Source organism: Chiloscyllium punctatum, chromosome X (genome assembly GCF_047496795.1).
Source record: "Chiloscyllium punctatum isolate Juve2018m chromosome X, sChiPun1.3, whole genome shotgun sequence".
Classification (NCBI taxonomy): Eukaryota; Metazoa; Chordata; class Chondrichthyes; order Orectolobiformes; family Hemiscylliidae; genus Chiloscyllium; species Chiloscyllium punctatum.
In genome coordinates this window covers 8,968,616-8,992,384 of record NC_092791.1, presented here as the reverse complement: position 1 = coordinate 8,992,384, position 23,769 = coordinate 8,968,616, and the positions used below count along the sequence as shown (strand labels likewise).

The following is a 23,769-nucleotide window of genomic DNA, read 5'->3' as shown; positions in this document are numbered from 1 at the left end:
AACTAATCCAGGAACAATTACTTTCAGTATCATATAACAAGAATGAATATAAAAATCAAAACTGCAGCATTTTTCACGTTATTATCAGAAAGATGCCAATGTAATTACACTGCATAGCTTAACGAGAACAGATAACATAAGCAATCCATTCAAGTCTTAATTACAGCTCAGCCAGGAACAAACAGGGCATACAGTTTCTCTGAATAGCATTTTACATCACTGTATGTCTTGGTACAAAAACATATTGCTATTCAATTTCCAGGCAGAGTAACAGCCATTCTAAACGTAATTATTTTAGCTTCAAATAAGGATTTCCACATTTTTCCAAAAAGGTCAGGGATTACAAATGAGAAGCAACCTTTTCCTTAAGTATTTCTTGAAATTGCACAGGGATGTGTAACCCATTGTTTGAACTGCCAAGGCACTTCACAGGGACATTTAACTTAATCACCATAAAAGCAAATATATTCTTTAACCCCATCCACCCCTCGTATTGAGTTCACCTTTTGTAATCACTGTATTGTTTTCTAATATAAAACATTCTTTACAGCAATAAAATGCTGAGAAAAAGCAAATGGACGAGAGAGAGAATCACAATAAAACAAAAGTGAGTTGATGATGTAGCCCACTTAAACCAAGTCTGCAATTATTGTAATCAAGATTTCAACTCTGAAGCATAGCAATCTCCTGAGACCAGACAGAAAATAGCAACCCTTATGGCAGAACCTTTGATAAAGATATGTCACTTTACTGCCCTTTGACTTACACCAAATACTAAATGAATAAGTGGGAGAAAGAACAGTGTGATCAGCCACAGTACCACCTCAGCCCACAGTCTGAAAGAACAGTGTGACAATCCACTGTACCACCCAGTACCTGATAGTGTGATAACTCAGTGTATCATCCAGTGCCAGAGTGTGAAAGCAGAGTAAATATTTTGAAAATAAATGAAAAGATGCAAATTTCCCTTGGTTCCATATTTTTAAAAAGTCAAATTCTAACTTTGGTCAAAGCCATTTCCAAATTGTTGCACCCTTTACTCAAATAAAAACAAATCAATGCTCACACCTGTTCTTTGGTCTTTACAGCTACTGTAACCAAGTGACAGCTCAAAACAATGTTCAAATAAAACTTGACAACCAGTCAAGGAAGGGCGTGCGAGAATTTCTTCTGCCGGCTCATAAAAATAAACACAGCTTTGAAAGGACATCATTGGTCAAACTTTACCTCACTCAGAAACCATGAATTTAATGATGGCTGTGCGTGAAGCTGATGATGTGTTCATTAAAGACATATCATTGAATCTGTCATTAATGATCCATTAATCATCTGATTGACAGGTCAGCATCAGTCTAAAAAGTGCAGTAGCAGTCTGCGAGCTTCTACTTGTTTATTTTTCCAGGACAGAATAGTCATCATTTAGGATTGCTTTTACACTATTCATTTCCACTTTCTTTTGACAAATTACATGTATTATCTATAAAAACGGTCAACTATAAGCCTATTATGAAAAACAATTCTTATGAAGGCAATTAAAAACTCAGACCTTCAATATAGGTGTCACGATTAGTCAAAGGTTTTACAACAAAAAACACTCTTCAGTCCATCATGTCCAGGCCAATCATCAAACATCTATTTACCCTAGCCCCATTTTCCAGCACTTAGCCCATAGCCTTGTATGCTACATTGTTTCAAGTACTCATTTATATAATTCTTAAACATCTTGAGGGTTTCTGCCTCACCAACCTTTTAGGCAGTGAGTTACAAATTCCCATCACCCTCTGGGTGAAACCATTCTTCCTGAAATTCCTTCAAAACCTCCTGCTCTTGACCGGGTGGCACGGTGGCTCAGTGGTTAGCACCGCTGCCTCACAGCACCAAGGTCCCAGGTTCAATTCCAGCCTCGGGCAACTGCCTGTGTGGAGTTTGCACGTTCTCCCCGTGTCAGCGTGGGTTTCCTCAGACCTTTCCACATTAAACTCCATTTGCCACCTCTCAGCCCAGCTCTGCAACTTATCCACGTCCCTCTGTAACCTTCAACATCCTTCATCACTGTCCACAATTCTACCGACCTTAGTAACATCCGCAAATGTACTAACCCATCCATCTATGCCCTCGGCCAGGTCATTTATAAAAATAACAAACAGCAGTGGACCCAAAACAGACCCTTGTGGTACACCACTAGCAACTGAACTCCAGGATGAATATTTCCCATGAATCACCACCCTGTCTTCTTTCAGCTAGCCAATTACTGATCCAAACTGCTAAATCACGCTCAATCACATACCTCCGTATTTTGTGCAATAGCCTACTGAAATCTATATACACCACATCAACCGATTTACCCTCATTCATCTGTTTGGTCACCTTCTCAAAGAACCATGGTTACCATGAAGGATGCCCCTTCTCAACTTCTCTCTTTGCCTGAGGCATAGAGTCAGGTTAAATCACCACCAATCTCTCTTGTGAGAGTAGGACAATGATGACTTTACCTTTTTTACATGGCATAGTAAACAGACTCAAAATCTAAATTGGTGAAGTTAAAACCCTTCAAAGGTGTCAAAAACTGGGAATAACTGCAAGGATAAAAAGAATTGGTGGCATAAATCTTCAATTTTATAAAATTATTTGTATGCACCATGTTAACAGTTTGTACACATTACACAGAATATATCACATAGAAACAGGCCACGCTGGTGTCTACATTCTACACAAGATTCCCTCTAACCTTATTCATCTAATCCCACCATCAAATCCTTTCTCCCTACTGTGCTTCTCTAGCTTCTTCTCAAATGCATCTGTGTCATTTACCTCCTGTATGTCCTGCATTGGCGAGTTCCGCATTCTTATCATTCTCTGGGTAAAGAAAGTTCTCCTAAATCCCAGGTGAGATTTATCATTATCTTTAAGATCAATGTCAAAGATTCACAAAGGTAATGTGAGGGGCTCGTATTTAAAGTCACAGAGTTATACTGCATGCAAACAGACCCTTTGGTCCAACTTGTCCATGCGATCAGATGACCTAAATTAATCTAGACCTTTCTACCAACATTTAATTCCTATCCCTCTAAACCCTTCCTATTCATACACCCATCCAGATACCTTTTAAACTTTGCAACTGTAGCAGCCTCCTCCACATGGGCGGCACAGTGACTCAGTGGTTACTCACAGCACCAGGGACCCGTGTTTGATTCCAGCCTCAGACAACTGTCTGTGTGGAGTTTGTACATTCTCCCAGTCTCTGCGTGGGTTTCCTCCAGGTGCTCCAGTTTCCTCCCACAGTCCAAAGAGGTGCGGGTCATGTGAATTGACCATGCTAAATTGCCCATAGTAGGTTAGGTACATTAGTCAGAGGTAAATGTAAGGTAATAGGGTAGGAGAATAGGTCTGGGTGGGATACCCTTCAGAGGATTGGTGTGGACTTATTGGTCCAAATGGCCTGTTTCCACACTGTACTGATTCTATGATTTACTTCCTCACTGTGAAAAAGTAGCCCTTTAAGACCCTTTTATAACACAGAATCAACCAAATTACATCTGGAACACAGCTTTTTACACTTGCCTTGAAATAAGAAAAAGTTAGGGTCAATGCTAACGCCTTGATTTATTTGAAGCGGGTTTGGTCTGGTCCATAACAATATCATCCACTACCTCCACAAAGACAACCAAATTCAAGACAAACAGGCTAATGCAGTAGACAATGGTAATCCATTGGTTATGTTATTGGTCCAGTAATCCCAAGGTAAAGTGCTCAAATCTCACCCAGCAACAATTAATGCAAATAATGTTTGAGCTTCCACTGGAAAGTAATCACAAAATCTAATGTTCACTATTACCTTTGTTCCTTTCTCTATATCCAGAAGTGCTCACAGTTGCATGGGTTTTCCCCATCACTAAATCATCTGTGGCAACATTCACAATTATTTAGCATATCACCAAAAAAGAACTCCAGGTCCACAATGCTTAACTGGGTCTCAGAGTTCAGCAAAACTGCCTTGTCAGTATCATACATAGAACAAACTTTAAAGGTTCAAACAATGATGTGCAGCAAAAGCTCAAGTTTGATTTCACAACATCTGGTAGATTCACAGAAGCAACTCAAAAAGCAGTAACAACACCGTTACATTTGGTTTGTAAAAATTCTCTTTTTTTTTAAGCGCACAACGAAACAGAAGTGGAATCTAGGCAAATCCTGCAACGAGGATCAGCTTCATCGATCAGCTCAATGATGGGAGAGGTTTTGTTTTATGTGGGTATCACTGCCAAGCCACCATTTACTGTCCATCCCTAATCGCCCAGAGGACAGTTAAGTACGATCGACATTGCTATGGATCTGGAACCACGTGCAGGCTAGACCAGGTAAGATCAGCAGTTTTCTTCCCTAAAGGACACCAGTGAACCAGATGAGTTTTTCCAAAAATTAGCAATGGTTTCATAGATATCATTAGATTCCTAATTCCAGGCAGTTATTGAATTCAAAATTCCAATATCTGCTTTGGCAGCATTCAAACCTGGGTCCCCAGAAGATTGCCAAGGTCTCTGGATTAATAGTCTACCAATAATACCAGAGGCCATCATGTTTGAATGAACTTGTACCTGTGCATTTAGATCAGTTCCTGAGGTCGCATAGATCAGTGTCACCAATGTGAAATATTGCAAATTATTAGGATCAGGCAATAAACTCAATACGTATCCTGCTTCCCAATACCAACAGAGGTGACTCACGGAAAGAAAAACTTAGACACTTCTGAAGTCACACATGGCTAGCTTCACAAAAAATTGCATTTTCAAAATTGAAGAGAGTCTCCTGACATTGTCATATAAATGCAATCTAAATCTTACAATACCAAGACAATTTCTGATGAGTTCCAGAATCTACCAGTAAAGCCATGATAAAACTTGCTGACAGATTTTCAAAACACATTGTCATGCAATATTTCCTGATGCAAAGATAATCTTGTGAAACGTGGACTTGAACAAATTACTTACTGTCCCACAAACTTTAACATCATGTAAACGGCCCCATTCATCTTCATGACTGTCAACCATCATGACACTGTCGTCCTCATCCAGCCCCCATTCAACCTGAAAATCAATGCGAACTTCTTCACCAAGAGAGTGCATTCCAACTGCTGGAAACAACCCGTCAGGAGACATCGCCATAACTACTGACCCCACCTAGACGAATATAAAAAAGGAAAAAAGGTCTTTCATACAGACACATTATACAAACACAACAGTACAAGATCAAATAATACTGATCCAACTCATGAACAGATGCATTACTCGATATCGAACGGAGTTCCACATGTCAGGAATAGGAGGCCACGAAGTCTCTTCTGAGTGATCAATCTTTCGGTCAAATGACAGCTGATCTGACTGTGTTTGAACTCCATTAACCTGCTCAAACAGCTGGGCGGTTGGTTTGTGATCGGAGTAAAGTCAACAGGGGTGAAGCCACATTAGGTTTGGTACTGTGTAATGAGCCCAGCCAGGTGTTAGACTTGGAAGTAGGTGAGCACTTTGGTGATAGTGATCACAATTCTGTTATGTTTACTTTAGTGATAGAAAGGGATAGGTGTATACCACTGGGCAAGAGTTACACCTGGAGGAAAGGCAATTACGATGCGATTAGGCAAGATTTAGGATGCATAGGATGGAGAAGGAAACTGCAGGGGATGGGTACATTAGAAATGTGGAGCTTATTCAAGGAAAAGCTACTGCGTGTCCGGGATAAGTATGTACCTGTCAGGCAGGGAGGAAGCTGTAGACCACGGGAGCTGTGGTTTCTGAAGGAAGTGGAATCTTCGGTCAAGAGGAAGAGGAAGACTTATGTTAGGATGAGATGTGAAGACTCAGTTAGGACGCTTGAGGATTACAAGGTATCCAGGAAAGACCGAAAGAGAGAGCTCAGAAGAGCCAGGAGGAGATATGAGAAGTTGTTGGTGGATAGGATCAGGGTAAACCCGAAGGCTTTCTGTAGGTATTTAAGGAATAAAAGAATGACGAGAGTAAGAAGGGCTTATGCCTGAAACGTCGATTCTCCTGTTCCTTGGATGCTGCCTGACCTGCTGCGCTTTTCCAGCAACACATTTTTCAGCTCTGATCTCCAGCATCTGCAGTCCTCACTTTCCCCTAGAGAGTAAGATTAGGGCCAATCAAGGATAGTAGTGGGAAGTTGTGTGTGGAGTCAGAGGAGATAGGGGAAGCACTAAATGAATATTTTTCGACAGTATTCACTCTAGAAAACGACAATATTGTCAAGGAGAATACTGAGATACAGGCTATTAGACGAGGTGGGATTGAGGTTCACAAGGAAGAGGTATTAGAAATCCTGCAGAGTGTTAAAATAGATAAGACCCCAGGGCCGGAAAGGATTTATCCTAGGATCCTCTGGGAAGCCAGGGAAGAGGTTGCCGAGCCTTTGACATTGACCTTTAAATTGTTATTGTCGACAGGAATAGTGCCAGAAGACTGGAGGATAGCAAATGTGGTCCCCTTGTTCAAGAAGGGGAGTAGAGACAACCCTGGTAATTATAGACCAGTGAGCCTTACTTCAGTTGTTGGAAAAGGTTATAAAAGAGATAGGATTTATAATCATCTAGAAAAGAATAATTTGATGAGGGATAGCCAGCATGGTTTTGTGAAGGGTAGGTTGTGCCTCACCAACCTTATTGAGTTCTTTGAGAAGGTGACCAAACAGGTAGATGAAGGTAAACCGGTTGATGTGGTGTATCTGGATTTCAGCAAGGCGTTCGATAAGGTTCCCCACAGGAGGCTATTGTACAAAATGCGGAGAAATGGGATTGTGGGAGATATAGCAGTTTGGATCAGCAATTGGCTTGCTGAAAGAAGACAGAGGGTGGTGGTTGATGGGAAATGTTCATCCTGGAGTCCAGTTACCAGTGGTGTACCACAAGGGTCGGTGTTGGGTCCACTGCTGTTCGTCATTTTTATAAACGGCCTGGATGAGGGCGTAGAAGGGTGGGTTAGTAAATTCGCAGGCGACACTAAGGTCGGTGAAGTTGTGGATAGTGACGAAGGATGTTGTAGGTTACAGAGAGACATAGATAAGCTGCAGAGCTGGGCTGAGAGGTGGCAAATGGAGTTTAATGCGGACAAGTGTGAGGTGATTCACTTTGGTCGGAGAAACCGGAATGCAAAGTACTGGGCTAATGGTAAGATTCTTGGTAGTGTAGATAAGCAGAGAGATCTCGGTGTTCAGGTACACAGATCCTTGAAAGTCGCCACCCAGGTTGACAGGGTTTGGATTCCCACAGTGTGGAAACAGGCCCTTCGGCCCAACATGTCCACACCAATCCTCCGAAGAGTAACCCACCCGGACACATTTCCCTCTGATTAATGCATCTAACACTATGGGCAATTTAGCATGGCCAATTCACCTGACCTGCACACCTTTGGACTGTGGGACGAAACCGGAGCACCATGCAGACACATGGAGGATGTGCAAACTCCACACAGACATTTGCCCGAGGCTGGAATTGAACCTGGGACGCTGGTGCTGTGAGGCAGTGGTGCTAACCACTGAGCCACCGTGTCGCCCGTTCCACTGAGCCATCGGGGCACCCGTTAAGAAGGCATACAGTATTTTAGCTTTTATTAATAGAAGGATCGAGTTCCGGAACCATGAGGTTATGCTACAGCTGTACAAAACTCTGGTGCGGCCGCACTTAGAGTACTGTGTACAGTTCTGGTCACTGCATTATAAGGAGGATGTGGATGCTTTGGAAAGGGTGCAGAGGAGATTTACTAGGATGTTTCCTGGTATGATGGAGGGAAGATCTTACGAGGAAAGGCTGAGGGACTTCAGGCTGTTTTCGTTAGAGAGAAGAAGGTTGAGAGGTGACTTAATAGAGACATATAAGATAATCAGAGGGTTAGATAGGGTGGATAGGGAGAGCCTTTATCCAAGTATGGTGACGGTGAGCACGAGGGGACATAGCTTTAAATTGAGGGGTGATAGATATAGGACAGAAGTCAGAGATAGTTTCTTTACTCAGAGTAGTAAGGGTATGGAATGCTTTGCCTGCAATGGTAGTAGATTTGCCAACTTAAAGTGCATTTAAGTCGTCATTGGACAAACATATGGGCGTACATGGAATAGTGTAGGTTAGATGGGCTTCAGATTGGTATGACAGGTCGGCGAAACATCGAGGGCCAAAGGGCCTGTACTGCGCTGTAATATTCTATGACAGCATGGGTTCAACTCCCACACTGGCTGAGGTTCCCATAAAGGACTCTCCTTCTCAACCCATCCCCTTGCCTGAGGCATTGTGATCCTCATGTTAAACCACCACCGGCTGTCTCTCTCGCTCTCTCTGATGAGAGAGCAGCCCTATGTTCCAGTAGGGCTATGGTGACCTATTTTACCCTTGTACTCACATTTAATCCTTACTCCCATTGTATATATTATGGAAAAACATAATTTTTGACCTCAGCTCCAGAATTTATTTTTTGGACACACCAGGTTCTATAGAGTAAAGCTACCCCTGCAATGGCCCAATCAAATGTCTGTACACGATGGGGCTAGATACAGAGTGAAACCTCCTCTACTCTTTTAAACTGAAAGTTAAACTTACAAGTAAAACCTCCTCTACACTGTCCCCAAACAGTCCCAGGATAAGAAAGCGCACAGGGTTAGATACAGATGAAAATTTCTTAATTGATTATGCCATTGTGCTTCAACCTCATTTCTGTTTTCTACACACTGAACACATTCAATGCCAGTCTTTCTTCCACTAATACAGAAAAGAACTGTGATGAAAAGAACATATCACATTCCCTCAGATTAAAAACATGAGATATTTGGGGTATTCTGATGGAAACGCAGCATTGGCACAAGATGATGGGTTGTCAGAGGACTCTTTTTTTTAATCCATTCACAGGATGGGGGCGTTGCTGGCTAGGCCAGTATTTATTACCCGTCCCTAATCGCCAGTTAAGATTTAACCATATCACCAGGTAAGGATCGCACTTGCTTTCCTAAAGAGCATTAGGAAACCAGATGGGGTTTTCCGACAATGGTTTCAAGCTCATCATTTGACTCTTAATTCCGGATATTTATTGAATTCACATTCCATTATTCCAAAGTAAGCCTGAGATAGAGATGTTGGGCAAGGAACAAGGTGGTGCAGTGTAGTGGCCTCTATCACTTGTCTCAGGCTTGCTGCAGTTCTCCAGCAAAGCTTAGTGCAAACTGGAAGAACAGCAGCTCATTTTCCACTTGGAAATTTTACAACTTTCTGGACACAATATCGATGTCAACAATTTTAGGGTTTGAGACACCTTCGCCCATGTCCTTATCCTAATCTCTATACACCAGGCCAAGGCCTGGTCTGCTATCACATGGTCTAGCTATTACACACATTGTTAGTCACCAACTGTCTCCATTAGTAGCTATTCATTCTCCTAGGCTGATAGTTATCCACTTCTTCGTCTGTCCAACGGTCTCTCTCTCTCTCTTTGGGCTCTATCTCCAACTACCATTTACTCCTTCCTCCTGTCTGTCGCATAAAAAACAACTTTTTCCTAGCTACTATCAGTTCTGAGGAAGGATCACTGGACCGAAAATATTAATGCTGATTTCTTTCCACAGATGCTGCCAGGCCTGCTGAAATTTTCCAGCAATTTCGGTTTTTCTTTGATTTCCAGCGCCCACAATCCTTTTGGTTTCTCTGTATTAATAGTCAAGTAATGATCTCACAAACTGTATGGCCCCACAAAAGGGCAACTGTTGCCACTTTTATAAAAGCTCTAGTGTACATAGAACATAGAGCAGTACAGCACAGTACAGGCCCTTGAGCACTCTATGTTGTCTTGGCCTTTTATCCTACTCTAAGATCAGACTAACCTACATACTCTTCATTTTACTATCATCCATGTGCCTATTCAAGAGTTGCTTAAATGTCCCTCATGTATCTGATTCTACTACCACAGCTGGCAGTGCATTCCATGCACCCACCACTCTCTACATAAAGAACCTACCTCTGACATCTCCCCTAAACCTTCCTCCAATCACCTTAAAATTATGCCCCCTCAAGATAGACATTTCCACCATGGGAAAAAGTCTCTGGCTATCTACTCTATCTTTGCTTCTCAACATCTTGTACACCTCTATCCAGTCACTTCTTCACTCCAATTTATGCCTAACACACCTTGCATATTTCAAGAAAACACTGTTGGTGGATAACACATTACAAAGATCTAAGTGCTCATGTGTACACAGCAAGATTTGGAAAATACAGTGGTCAATCATATCACAATAGTAAGGCTAAGCAAATAATAATTAACCAGCATCTTCAGGATCATGGGTAAATGCTGAGAGAACCCTGTAGCTGGTGGTAATGCAGCCAGCACTTTCTTGGGATAGTAACCCAGGACATAGCATGCCATCACCTACATCCTCAGGCTCTGGTTACCACTTATAGTTTTTCTTCCCTCAAACATCTGTCAAGCATAGTTAACAGGAACCATAAAGGACCATAACTTGGCATACTGTGTTGACACATGAAATAATCACAGTATGTTTCATATTACAACAAGTGTTCTCAGGCACAGGAACAGCAACTTGCGTCACAACTGATGGCATGGAGGTTTGATGAGTTCATACACTTTGGCCTTGATTCACACACCTCTTTCTCACATATGCAGTAACAACAATGCAGGATTGGGTATTCTCGAAGATTCCACACTGCTTGTGTTTCAGGGTAGACAGACAGGAGGCTGGAAGAACACAGCAAGCCAGGCAGCATCAGGTGGTGAAGTCATCAAAGTTTCAGGTGTAAACCTTCTTCAGAGCTGAATTCCCAGATATTTGAGAGATATTGGAAGAAACCACCTATTTCTCATTTTTTTGGAACTATAATCTGAATGGAAGTCAGGCTTTTATTTTATTCATTCATGTGATGTGGGCATTGCTGGCTGGGTTAGCATTTATTACCCCTTCCTAGTTGCCCGTAACGAGGTCGTAGTGAGCAATCTTCTTGAACCGCTGCAGTACAAGTTCTGTAGGCAAACCCACATGCTGTTAAGAGAGGGAATTCCAGAATTTTGACCCAGTGATACTCAAGGAATAGTAGTATATTTCGAAGTCAGGATGGTGTGCATCTTGGAAGAGAACTTGTAAATGGTGGAGTTCTCATGTACCTGCTGTCCTTGTCCTTCGATATGGCAGTGGCCATGGGTTTGGAAGATACTGACTAAGGAGCCTTGGAGAATTTCTGCAGTGTATCTTTTAGATGATACATACTGCCATAACTGAAAACCAGCAAAGTTGTGCATCTTGAAAATCAAGCGTTGCATACTGCTGAGCTGTGCAATACAATGTTGCCTTTCAGAAGCAAAAATAGGGAGAAGTCATGACTTAACTGCACCAAGAAACTTTCAAGTTAAGGAAATTCTGCCTGGCAACAGCTTTCTGGTTGGTTGAGCTTCAGAGTGTTCAAAGAAAGTGAAAGTGTTAAGAGCAACAGAGAATGAAAAAACTTCCAGACCCTGCAGACTGAGAGAGGACAAGAATGTGGACTTTTGATCTTCAGAATTTTGTTTACCCTGTCTGTATTCTTTTTCCATGTAAGTGATCTTAATCATGGCTAAACACATGTTTATTTGTGACTTTGAAAGGCAATAGTTTAATTTGCATAAATTAGAAATCCTTTCTTTCACTGTTTTTGTAAACATTAATTGAGTTGTAATAAATGGATTTAGTTTTACAATAGCTGAAACACCCTAATATAGTTTCCTTTTATCCTGGATAGCACTCAGTTAGGCAAATTGGGTTTTGGTGATCTCACTGGGATTTTATACATTTATACATTTTGTGACAACTTATGAAACGGTAGAGTATGATTATCAGCAGACTATTCTAAGTTATGTTGTGACAACGATATTCACAACAAATGTGCACAACAAATGATGACCCTTTACATTTACAGCACAAGTACAGCATACAGAAGTTCACAACTTTAATGAAAGGTACTTTTAATCACTATACTCCATGCTGATCTCTAAATCACAGCACAAAAATAAATAAATGACATCAAAGAAACAACATGGATCCTGCAATATTCAGTTAAGGCTACTTAGTCTCTTTGAATAACTGTTCCCATGTTCACACTACCCTCCCACAAACCGAACATTTTATTACAATAAATACAAGCTATCAAATTAATATCCATGAGAGATATGGAAAAACGACTGCCACACATTCAACCTCCCTGTCATCTGTCAAGACATTCCACTAACACAATCGCCCCATGTTGGCTGGAAAGCCATTTTAATTTATCTTATGTTGATCCCACAGATAATGTAAGACAGAAGTCCTCAGGTACTGTAGTTTCTCGATCACTCAATCATTTTGGGAACACTTTCAGGGCCAAATGGCAGAATTTACCCAGATCCATACACACAGCAGAATCATTCTCCTAAGTTTTACTTATGCTCATATTATACTTCTGCAGAAACACGCTCTCCATTATTCTGCCACAGTTCTTTGACATCCGCACTAGTGTCGTCAGCCACAGGTCAATGAGTATTCCTTTCACATGGGATCCATTCACTAGAGTCCTGAATTAATAACGTAACTGTACAATGGAGTGGAATAAATCGATCCAGGCAGCTAGAGTACTTTGAGACCTCATCACTTGCCCAAATCACAGTCAAAAGAGCCCATCTGCAGAAGTGAGGTGCAAGTGACTAGCCTTGACATCAAGGCAGCATTTGATAGAGTATGACATTTAGGGGCCCTAGTAAAATTGGAGTCAGAGGGAATTCATGGGGAGGGGAAACGCTCCACTGGTTAGAATCTTATCTAGTACAAAAGATAGATGTTGGTCGTGATTATCTGTGGTCAAATCAGCTTAGTCCCAGACATCACTGTGGGGGTAGTGTTCCAGGCCCAATTACCTTCACCTGCTTCAATGACCTTCCTTCCATCAGAAAGTAAGAAGTGGGGATGTTCACTGATGACTGCACAATGTTCAGCACCATTTGTGACTTCTCAGACACTGAAGCAGTCCATACCCAAATGCAGCAAGACCTGGCAATATCCAGGTTTAAACTGATAAGTGGCAAATAAAATTTATGCCACGGTATGTCAAGCAATGATCATCTTTACATGATAATCTAATCATATCACCTTCATTGGCATTATTGACACCGAATCCCTGCAATCAACTCCCTGATCAGAAACTGAACTGGACTAGGCATATAAATACTGTGGCTACAAGAAAAGGGTAGCTGCCGGGAATCCTGCAACACGTAACTCACTTCCTGATTCTTCAAAGTCTGTCCATCATTGCAAAGTACAAGACAGAAATATGATGAAATTCTCTTGATTTGCCTGCATCAATGCAACTTTAACACCACAAGAAATTCAACAATATCCAGGACAAAGCAGCCCATTTAATTGGAATCCCATTCATCACCAGTACTCAGTGGCAGTAACGTGTACAATCTCCAAGATGCTCTGCAGTAACTCACCAAACCTCCATCAAGAAAACTTTCCAAACCCACCACTTCTCCCACCAAGGACGACTTTGGCAGCAGATACATGGGCACACCATCACCTGCAAGATCCCACCACCCTGACTTGGAACAACACAGTTCCTTCACTGTTGCTGGGTCAAAATCCTAGAACTCCTTTCCTAATAATATTGTGGAAAACTGTACACCAGATGGACTGCAGCGGCTAAAAAGGGGCAGCTCAAGGACAATCAGGGATGAGCAAAAATGCTGTGCCTACTAGAGACCCTCAGATTCCATGAAAGGATTTTTTAACATTTGTGTGTACCCATAAATTGCCATTTTGATGCTGTGCTGACAGGTAACCTGCATGTTAATGGAATAAAAGCTCCTTCGCATCATCACCTCTTCTTCTCAGGCAGCACCTGAGACTGAGGGAGACTTGCTTCTATTCTGGATTGATGGGTGCAAAAATAGATGAAGAGCCTAGTGTGGGTTCTGCAGAATCTGCCATGCTGGCAATATGAAGGGTCAGATAGAGGGACGGTTTGGTGGCTTGTGCTTGCCCTCCAACTCCTTGACTTAGCCTCTGTGCTTTTCTGACGAAGTCTCTCAAATATGTTCAGCCTCTTCAGAAATGAACCTTCTCTGTTTTAGTCAGTCACTAGCCAGGCCTTGCTCCTAAATCAATGAGGATGCACAAGACCATATGATCGCACGTGTTTGGCCATTGGGAATCTGCACTCGTACAAAGGCAGCAACTTTGATGTGGCTTTCCCTCCTGCTGTCATTTGCTTTCTTTTAAAACTATGATAAAGACCTTAATAAAGAATTGGTGATCCTATAAGTTCATAAGATATCAGAGCAGAATTAGGCTATTCGGCCCATTGTGTCTGCCCCGCCATTCGATCATAGCTGATATCTTCCTCACCGCATTTTCCTGCCTTCTTTCCATAACACTTCAACTCATTACCAATTAAAAATCTGTCCAACTCCTCCAAGTTACTCACTGTCCCAGCATCCACTGCACTGTGGGGTAGTGAGTTCCACATATTCACAACACTTTCAGAGAAGTAGTTTCTCCTCAATTTTGTTTTAAATTTGCTACCCCTAAGATGATGATCTCTCATCCTAGAATATCCCACAAGGAGGAGGATCCGCTCCACGCTTATTTTATCCAGACCTTTTATCGTCTTGAATACCTCAATTTGATCTCCCTTCATTCTTCTAAATTCCACAGAGTATAGGCCTAAACTGTTCAATGTCTCTTCATATGACAAGCTCCATCTCTGGGTTCAATCTAGTGAACCTCCTCTGAACGGTCTCCAATGCCATGACATCTTTCCTCAAATAAGGGGACCAAAACTGTGCACAATACTCCAGACATTGCAAATCCCTTGTATAATTGCAACAATACTTCCTTACCTTTATATTCTATTCTAATATTATATTATATATTATATTATATTCTTTTAGCTATAAAAGCCTACATTCGATTCACCTTCTTTATTACCTGCTGTACCTCACGAACAAGGAGACCCAGATACCTCTCTGCACTGGAGCACCCTGAAGTCTTTTCCCACTTAGATAATAGGTCACCTTCTCATTTTTTCGACCAAAAGGCAGTACCTCACACTTATCTAGTTAAACGCCATCTGTCACATTTTGGCCCACTCTCCTAACCTATCTATATATCGTTGTAAGGTTCTTATTTCCTCATTGCAATTTACCAACCCGTCTATTATTGTGTCATCCGCACATTTGGCTACAGAGCCTTTGATCCCTGTATCCAAGTTGTTAATGTAGGTTGGAAATAGCTGGGGTCCAAGGACCTAACCCTGTGGCATCACACTAGTTACATCTTGCCGTCCAGAAAAAAAAAATTATCCTGACACTCTGTCTTTTGTCCATCAGCCAGTCATTTATCCGGGCTAATAAATTACCCCGAATCCCATACGATCCAACTTTGTGAATTAATCTTTTGTACAGCATCTTATCAGTGCCTTCTGGAAGTCCAGATATATTACATATATGGCACAGAAATAGTTTAACAAGTCCACACCGGAGTTCATGCTTCATGTCAGCCTCCTCCTACCAGTTTCCATTTAACTCTATCCATTTTTATCTCCTTTAAGGTCTTATCCAGCTTCACCTTGAATGCATCTATGCTAATCTTCTGAACATTCCCAGCAGTTGAAAGTTCCAGATTGTCATCACCCTCTGGGTAAAGTCTTTTCTCCTGAACTTGCTATTGGATTTACAGAGTCATTAACAGCACAGGAGAACGATACACAGACCTAGTCCATGCCAGCTCATCGCAGAACAATCTTATCAATGCCATATCTCCATGTTTGTCCCATAGCCTATGGAGTCAGAGAATCTGAATGTGAACCTTGGAGCTAAAATTCCTCATCCCTGGAATCACTCTGGTCAATCTCCTCTGCACCCTCTCTTGGACCCTCTTGACATTTCTGAAGCTTGGCAAGCAGAATTGGATACAATACTTTAATTGGAGCCTGATCAAACATTTAGTTTTAAATTTGCTCATGGGAAGTGGGTGTCACTGTTTAGGCCAGGATTATTCCCCATCTTCAATTGGTCTTTGAGAAGGTGGTGATGAGCTGTCTTCTGAAACCACTGCAGTCCTGAGGGTGTGGGTACACCCATAGTGCTGTTAGGAAGGGAGCCCCAGGATTTTGACCCAGTGACAGTGAAAGAACAGTAATGTACTTCCAATTCAAGATGGTGCGTGGCTTAGAGTGGAACTTGCTGGTAGCGTTACCATGTATCTGCTGCCCTGATCCTTCTAGGTGGTAGAGATTTGGCTTTAGAACGTGTTGTCGAAGGAGGTTTGGTGCAATACTGCAGTGCAACTTACAGGTGGTACATTCTGTTGCCATTGATCATGAATCAGCTCAATGCTGAAGATGGGAGATGGGGTGTGAATGAAATTGGCTACTTTGTCCTGGGTGATGACAGACAACTTGAGTATTGTTTAAGCTACACTCATCCAGACAAATGGAGAGTATTCTCCAAGAAAAATAATAGGCCTGAGGATTGAGAACAGTTTAGAATTTAGCAAAGAAGGATTGAGGGATTAAGTAAGAAGAGGAAAATACAGTACAAAAACAAGCTTGCAGGGAACACAAAGACTGACACGAAGAGTTTCTATAGGTACATGAAGAAAAAGAGATTGGTGAAGACAAATGTAGGTCCCCTACAGACAGAACTGGGGAATGTATAATAGGGGACAAAGAAGTGGCTGAGCAACTGAGAACATATTTTGTTTATGTCTTCACAAAAGAGGATACAAATCAGATACCAGAAACATTGGAGAACTTAGCGCAAGATTTTGTGACAGAGAAGAACTGAGAGAGATCAATATTAGTAGAGAAATGATGCTGGCAAAATTGCTGGGATTGAAGGTGGATAAATCCTCAGAGCCTGATCATTTCCATCCCAGAGTACTTAAGGAAGTGGCTCTAGAGATAGTGGATGCATTGATGGTTATCTTCCAGGAGTCCTCAGACTCCGGAACAGTCCCTGGAGATTTTGAATATTACAGTGACAAAGGGAGATAGGGAGAACACAGGGAATTATAAACCAATAAGCCTAACATCAGTAGAGGGAAAAATTCTCGAATCCATTTTCAAGGACTTTCCAGCAAAGCATTTAGATTTATGAAGGGGAAATCATGCTTGACAAATCTGTTGGAATCCTGTGGAGATGTAACTAGTAGAGTTAGAACATAGAAGAATACAGCGCAGTACAGGCCCTTCGGCCCTTGATGTTGCGCCGATCCAAGCCCACCTAACCTACACTAGCCCACTATCCTCCATATACCTATCCAATGCCCACTTAAATGCCCATAAAGAGGGAGAGTCCACCACTGCTACTGGCAGGGCATTCCATGAACTCACGACTCGCTGAGTAAAGAATCTACCCCTAACATCTGTCCTATACCTAACACCCCTTAATTTAAAGCTATGCCCCTTTGTAATAGCTGACTCCATACGTGGAAAAAGGTTCTCACAGTCAACCCTATCTAAACCCCTAATCATCTTGTACACCTCTATCAAGTCACCCCTAAACCTTCTTTTCTCCAATGAGAACAGCCCCAAGTGCCTCAGCCTTTCCTCATACGATCTTCCTACCATACCAGGCAACATCCTGGTAAACCTCCTCTGCACCCGTTCCAGTGCCTCCATATCCTTCCTATAGTATGGCGACCAAAACTGCACACAATACTCCAGATGCAGCCGCACCAGAGTCTTATACAACTGCAACATGACCTCAGGACTCCGGAACTCAATTCCTCTACCAATAAAAGCCAGAACGCCATATGCCTTCTTCACCGCACTATTTACCGGGGTGGCAACTTTCAGAGATCTGTGTACATGGACACCAAGATCCCTCTGCTCATCCACACTACCAAGTATCCGACCATTAGCCCAGTACCCCATCTTTTCGTTACTCTTACCAAAGTGAATGACTTCACACTTACCTACATTGAACTCCATTTGCCACCTTTCTGCCCAGCTCTGCAGCTTATCTATATTCCGCTGTAACCTGCCACATCCTTCCTCATTGTCAACAACTCCTCCGACTTTTGTATCATCCGCAAACTTGCTCACCCAACCTTCTAACCCCTCCTCCAGGTCATTTATAAAAATGACAAACAGCAATGGTCCCAAAACAGATCCTTGCGGAACACTGCTAGTAACTGCACTCCAAGATGAACCTTTACCATCAACTACTACCCTCTGTCTTCTTCCAGCCAGCCAATTCCTAATCCAAACCTCCAACTCACCCTCAATGCCATATCTCTGTATTTTTTGCAGTAGCCTACCATGGGGGACCTTATCAAACGCCTTACTAAAATCCATATACACCATATCTACCGCTTTTCCCTCGTCCACCTCCTTCGTCACCTTCTCAAAGAATTCAATAAGGTTTGTGAGGCACGACCTGCCCTTCACAAAACCATGCTGACTATCCTTGATCACATTATTCCTATCCAGATGTTCATAAATCCTATCCCTTACAATTCTCTCCAAGACTTTGCCCACAACAGAAGTGAGACTCACCGGCCTATAGTTACTAGGGTTATCCCTACTCCCCTTCTTGAACAAGGGAACATTTGCTATCCTCCAGTCTTCTGGCACTATTCCTGTAGACAACGAGGACATAAAAATCAAGGTCAATGGCTCTGCAATCTCCTCCCTAGCTTCCCAGAGAATTCTAGGATAAATGCCATCAGGCCCAGGGGACTTATCTATTTTCAACCTTTCCAGAATTTCCAACACCTCTTCCCAACATACCTCAAAGCCATCCATTCTACTTAATTGTGACTCAGTATTCACATCGGCAACAATGTCCTGTTCCTGAGTGAATACTGACGAAAAATATTCATTCAGTGTCTCCCCAATCTCCTCTGCCTCCACGCACAACTTCCCACTGCTATCCTTGACTGGACCTATTCCTACCCTAGTCATTCTTTTATTCCTGACATACCTATAGAAAGCCTTTGGGTTTTCCCTAATCCTACCAACTCAGGACCTTTCATGTCCCCTCCTTGCTGCTCTCAGCTCTCCCTTCAGATCCTTCCTGGCTACCTTATAACTCTCAATCGCCCCAATTGAACCTTCACGCCTCATCTTTACATAGGCCGCCCTCTTCCATTTAACAAGGGATTCCAATTCCTTATTAAACCACGGCTCCCTCACACGGCCCTTTCCTCCCTGCCTGACAGGTACGTACTTATCAAGGACACTCAATAGTTGCTCCTTGAACAAGCTCCACATATCAATTGCGCCCTTGCCTTGAAGCCTACTTTTCCAAGCCACGCATCCTAAGTCATGCCTCACCGCATCATAATTTCCCTGCCCCCCAGCTATAACTCTTGCCCTGCAGTGCACACTTATCCCTCTCCATCACGAGAGTAAAAGTCACCGAATTGTGGTCACTGTCCCCAAAGTGCTCACCTACCTCTAATTCTAACACCTGGCCTGGTTCTTTACCCAGAACCAAATCCAGTATGGCCTCACCTCTTGTTGGCCTATCTACATATTGTGTCAGGAAACCCTCCTGCACACATTGGACAAACACCGACCCATCTAATGAACTTGAGCTGTAGCTTTCCCAATCAATATCAGGAAAGTTAAAGTCCCCCATAACAACCACCCTATTACTGTCACTCTCCTCCTGGATCATCTTCGCAATCCTTTCTTCTACATTTCTAGGACTATTAGGAGGCCTGTAAAAGACTCCTAACAGGGTGACCTCACCTTTCCTATTCCTAACCTCAGCCCAAACTACCTCAGACAGCGAGTCTTCATCCATTGTCCTTTCCACCGCTGTAATACTATCTTTGACAAGCAATGCCACACCTCCCCCACTCTTTTAACCCCACTTCTGACCCTACTAAAACATTTAAACCCTGGAACCTGCAACAGCCAATCCTGTCCCTGCTCTACCCATGTCTCTGTAATAACCACAACATCGAAGTCCCAGGTACCAACCCACGCTGCAAGTTCACTTACCTTATTTCGTATACTTTTTGCATTGAAGTATACACACTTCAAGCCACTTTCCTGTTTACAGGCACCCTCCTTTGAGATTGATGCCATGTTCCTCATCTCCCTACACTCCAGGTCCTGCACCCTAAAGCTATAGTCCAGGTTCCCATGCCCCTGCAGAGTTAGTTTAAACCCCCTCAAAGAGCACTAGCAAACCTCCCCCCAAGGATACTGGTGCCCCTCAGGTTCAGGTGTAGACCATCCTGTTTATAGAGGTCCCACCTTCCCCAGAAAGAACCCCAGTTATCCAGAAACCGGAATCCCTCCCTCCTGCACCATCCCTGAAGCCACGCATTTAACTGTTCTCTCTCCCTATTCCTCGACTCTCTATCACGTGGCACAGGTAACAAACCAGAGACAACAACTCTGTTCGTTCTAGCTCTGAGCTTCCAACCTAGCTCCCCAAAAGCCTGCCTAACATCCTCAACCCTCCTCCTACCTATGTCATTGGTGCCAATGTGGACCACGACTTCAGGCTGCTCCCCCTCCCCCTTAAGGACCCGGAAAACACGATCAGAGACATCACGTACCCTTGCACATGGGAGGCAACATACCAAACATGAGTCTCTCTCGCCCCCACAAAACCGCCTATCTGTGCCCCTCACTATCGAGTCCCCAATTACTATTGCTCTGCTCTTCTCCACCCTTCCCTTCTGAGCAACAGGGACAGGCTCCGTGCCAGAGGCCTGAGCTCCATTACTTACCCCTGGTAAGTCGTCCTCCCCACAAGTATCCAAAACGGTATACTTGTTCTTGAGGGGAATGGCCGCAGGGGGTCCCTGCACTGGCTGCTTCCTCCCAGTCCCCCTCACTGACACCCATCTGTCTGCAATCTTTGGAGTTACTACTTCCCTAAAGCTCCGATCTATGACCCCCTCTGCCTCCCGAATGATCCTAAGTTCATCCAACTCCAGCTCCAGTTCCCTAACACGAGTTGACAAGGGTGAGCCAGTCGATGCAGTATGTTTGGACTTTGTCAAATGCTTTCTGAAAGTCCCGCATAAGAGATAATTGTGCAAGATTCCAGGGACAGCGGGAGGAGAGATGGACTAAGTTTGGATTGTTTTCGCTGGAGTTCAGATGAATGAGGGGGAATCTCAGAGACTTATGAAAATCTAACAGGACTAGACAGGGTAGATGCAGGGAAGATGTTCCCGATGGTGGTGTGTCCAGAACCAGGGGTGTCACAGTTTGAGGATTTAGGGTAGGCCATTAAGGATGGAGATGAGGAGACTTTTCTTCACCCAAAGACTGGTGAGCCTGCGCAATTCATTCCCACAGGAAGTAGTTGATGCCAAAACATTGAATGTATTTGTGAGGAGGCTAGATATCAAACTTGGGGCAAATAGGATCAAATGTGATGGGGAGAAAGCAGGATGAGGCTATTGAGTTCGATGATCAGCCATGATCTTGATGACTGGCACAACAGGCTCAAAGGGCCGAATGGCCACCTCCTGCTCCTATGTTTCTATTCCACTATACTCCTTGTGCAGCGTAGTGTAGTGAGTGAAAAGGGAGTGGGAGAGAGGAGGGCTGCAGGATTCCAAGCTTCTGACCTGCTTTCGTAGCCACTTTCGGAGTCTCCGCTTGGTAGGGGATCTTGTCCCAGTGTAGAGGTGCCATCGATGCAGAAGTCTTCTTCAACAACAGCTTCCGGGTATTCAAGTGCTTATCATGGGTGGCACAGTGGCTCAGTGGTTAGCACTGCTGCCTCACAGCACCAGGGTCCCAGGTTCGATTCCAGCCTCGTGTGACTGTCTGTGTGGAGTTTGCACATTCTCCCAGTGTCAGCGCTGGTTTCCTCCAGGTGCTCCGGTTTCCTCCCACAGTCACAAAGATGTGCAGCTTAGGTGAATTGGCCATGCTGAATTGTCCATAGTGTTAGGTGCATTAGTCAGAGGGAAATGGGTCTGGGTGGGGTACTCTTCGGAGGGTCGGTGTGGACTTGTTGGGCCGAAGGACCTGTTTCCATACTGTAGGGAATCTAATCTGAATTGACTTTCCCCAAACTGAAATTGATCTAAGATGAACTGTGTCTTAATTTTTATTTTTTCCATGTTATATGTGACTTCTGTTAATAACACAGGCGCCAGGGTATGAATACTTACAAAACTTTTCACTGTGTTATTTTTTAAAATACACATGACAATAAATTGCTATCCTATTCTTCTAAACCCTTCCTATTCATATACCCATCCTGATGCCTTTTAAATGTTGTAATTATACCAGCCTCCACCACTTCCTCTGGCAGCTCATTCCATACACACACCACCCTCTGTGTGAAAAAGTTGCCCTTTATGTCCCTTTTAAATTTTTCCCCTTCTCGGGATGCACTCTATCTAAGGTAGCTGTACCTGACATATACTTCTTTCTTTTTCTTGATCAAATCCTCAATTTCTCTAGTCATCCAGCATTCCCTACACGTACCAACCTTGCCTTTCTCTGGACTCTCTTTATCACAGCTTTGAAGCTTTCCCATTTTCAAGCTGTCCTTTTAGCTGTGAACATCCACTCTTCCCCACCAATCAACTTTTGAAAGTTCTCACCTAATACCATCGAAATTAACCTTCCTCCAATTTAGAACTTTTACATTTGGTCTATCCTTTTCCATCACTACTTTAAAACTAATAGAATTATGACCGCTGGCTACAAAATGCTCCCCCACTGACACCTCAGTTACCTGCCCTGCCTTGTTTCTTAAGAGTAGGTCAAGTTTTGCATCACCTCTAGTAGTATATGCACATACTGAATCAGAAAATTTTATTGTACACACTTAAATTCCTCTCCATCTGAACCCTTAACACTATGGCCGCCCCAGTCTGAGTTTGGAAAGTTAAAATCCCCTACCATAACCACTATTATTCTTCCAGATAATTGAGGTCTCCTTACAAATTTGTTTCTCAACTTCCTGCTGAGTGTTGGAGGGTGGGTTTCCCTTTCTTATTTCTAAGTTCCACCCAAAGAACTTCCCTCAACATATTCCCAAGAATATCCTCCCTAAGTACAGCCGTAATGCAATCTTGAATCAAAAATGCCACTCTCCTTCCTCTTTTGCCCCCTTTCTATCCTTCCTATAGCATCTATACCCTGGAACATTAAGCCGCCTGTCCTGTCCATCCCTGAGGAGAAAGTCTGGTCTACAGATGCTGGAGATCAGAGTCGAGAGTGTGTTGCTGGAAAAGCACAGCAGGTCAGACAGCATCCAAGGAGCAGGAGAATCGATGTATCGGGCCAGAGCCCTTCATTAATTGCTAAGATATCACAGTCCCATGTTCCTAACCATGCCCTGAGTTCATCAGCCTTCCCTGTTCAGCCTCTTGCATAGAAATAAATGCAGTTTAATTTTTCAGTTCTACCTCGTTCTGTGCTTTGTTCCTTTTCCCAACTGTACCAGTCTCCGTTGATCTCTTTCCTCACTATCTCCCTGGGTCCCACCCCCCCCAACCCTTATAAGTTTAAGTCCTCCCAAGCAGCTTAAGCAATCTCCCCACCAGTATATTAGTCCCCTTCCAATTCAGGTGCAACCCGCCCTTCCTATACAGGTCACTTCTACCCCAAAAGTGATTCCAATGATCCAAAAATGTGCACCCTTCTCCCCTGCACCAGCTCCTCAGCCACTTATTCATCTGCTCTAGCCTCCTTTTCCTACCCTCAGAAGCTCATAGCACCGGGAGTAATCACGATATTACCACCCTCAAGGATCTTTTTTT

The 23,769-nt window shown here is 43.1% G+C and overlaps 1 protein-coding gene across 4 annotated transcripts in view; it reads right to left on the bottom strand.

Annotated features, from left to right (window-relative positions):
* The window catches only part of spryd3 (SPRY domain containing 3), a 371,797-nt gene that overhangs the window by 295,311 nt on the left and 52,717 nt on the right, over positions 1-23,769 (bottom strand). For all 4 annotated transcript variants that reach the window (XM_072567352.1, XM_072567351.1, XM_072567354.1 and 1 more), the window contains exon 6: positions 4,989-5,177. In XM_072567352.1, the coding sequence (XP_072423453.1) occupies positions 4,989-5,177 (189 nt within the window). The remainder of the gene's footprint in view (positions 1-4,988; positions 5,178-23,769) is intronic.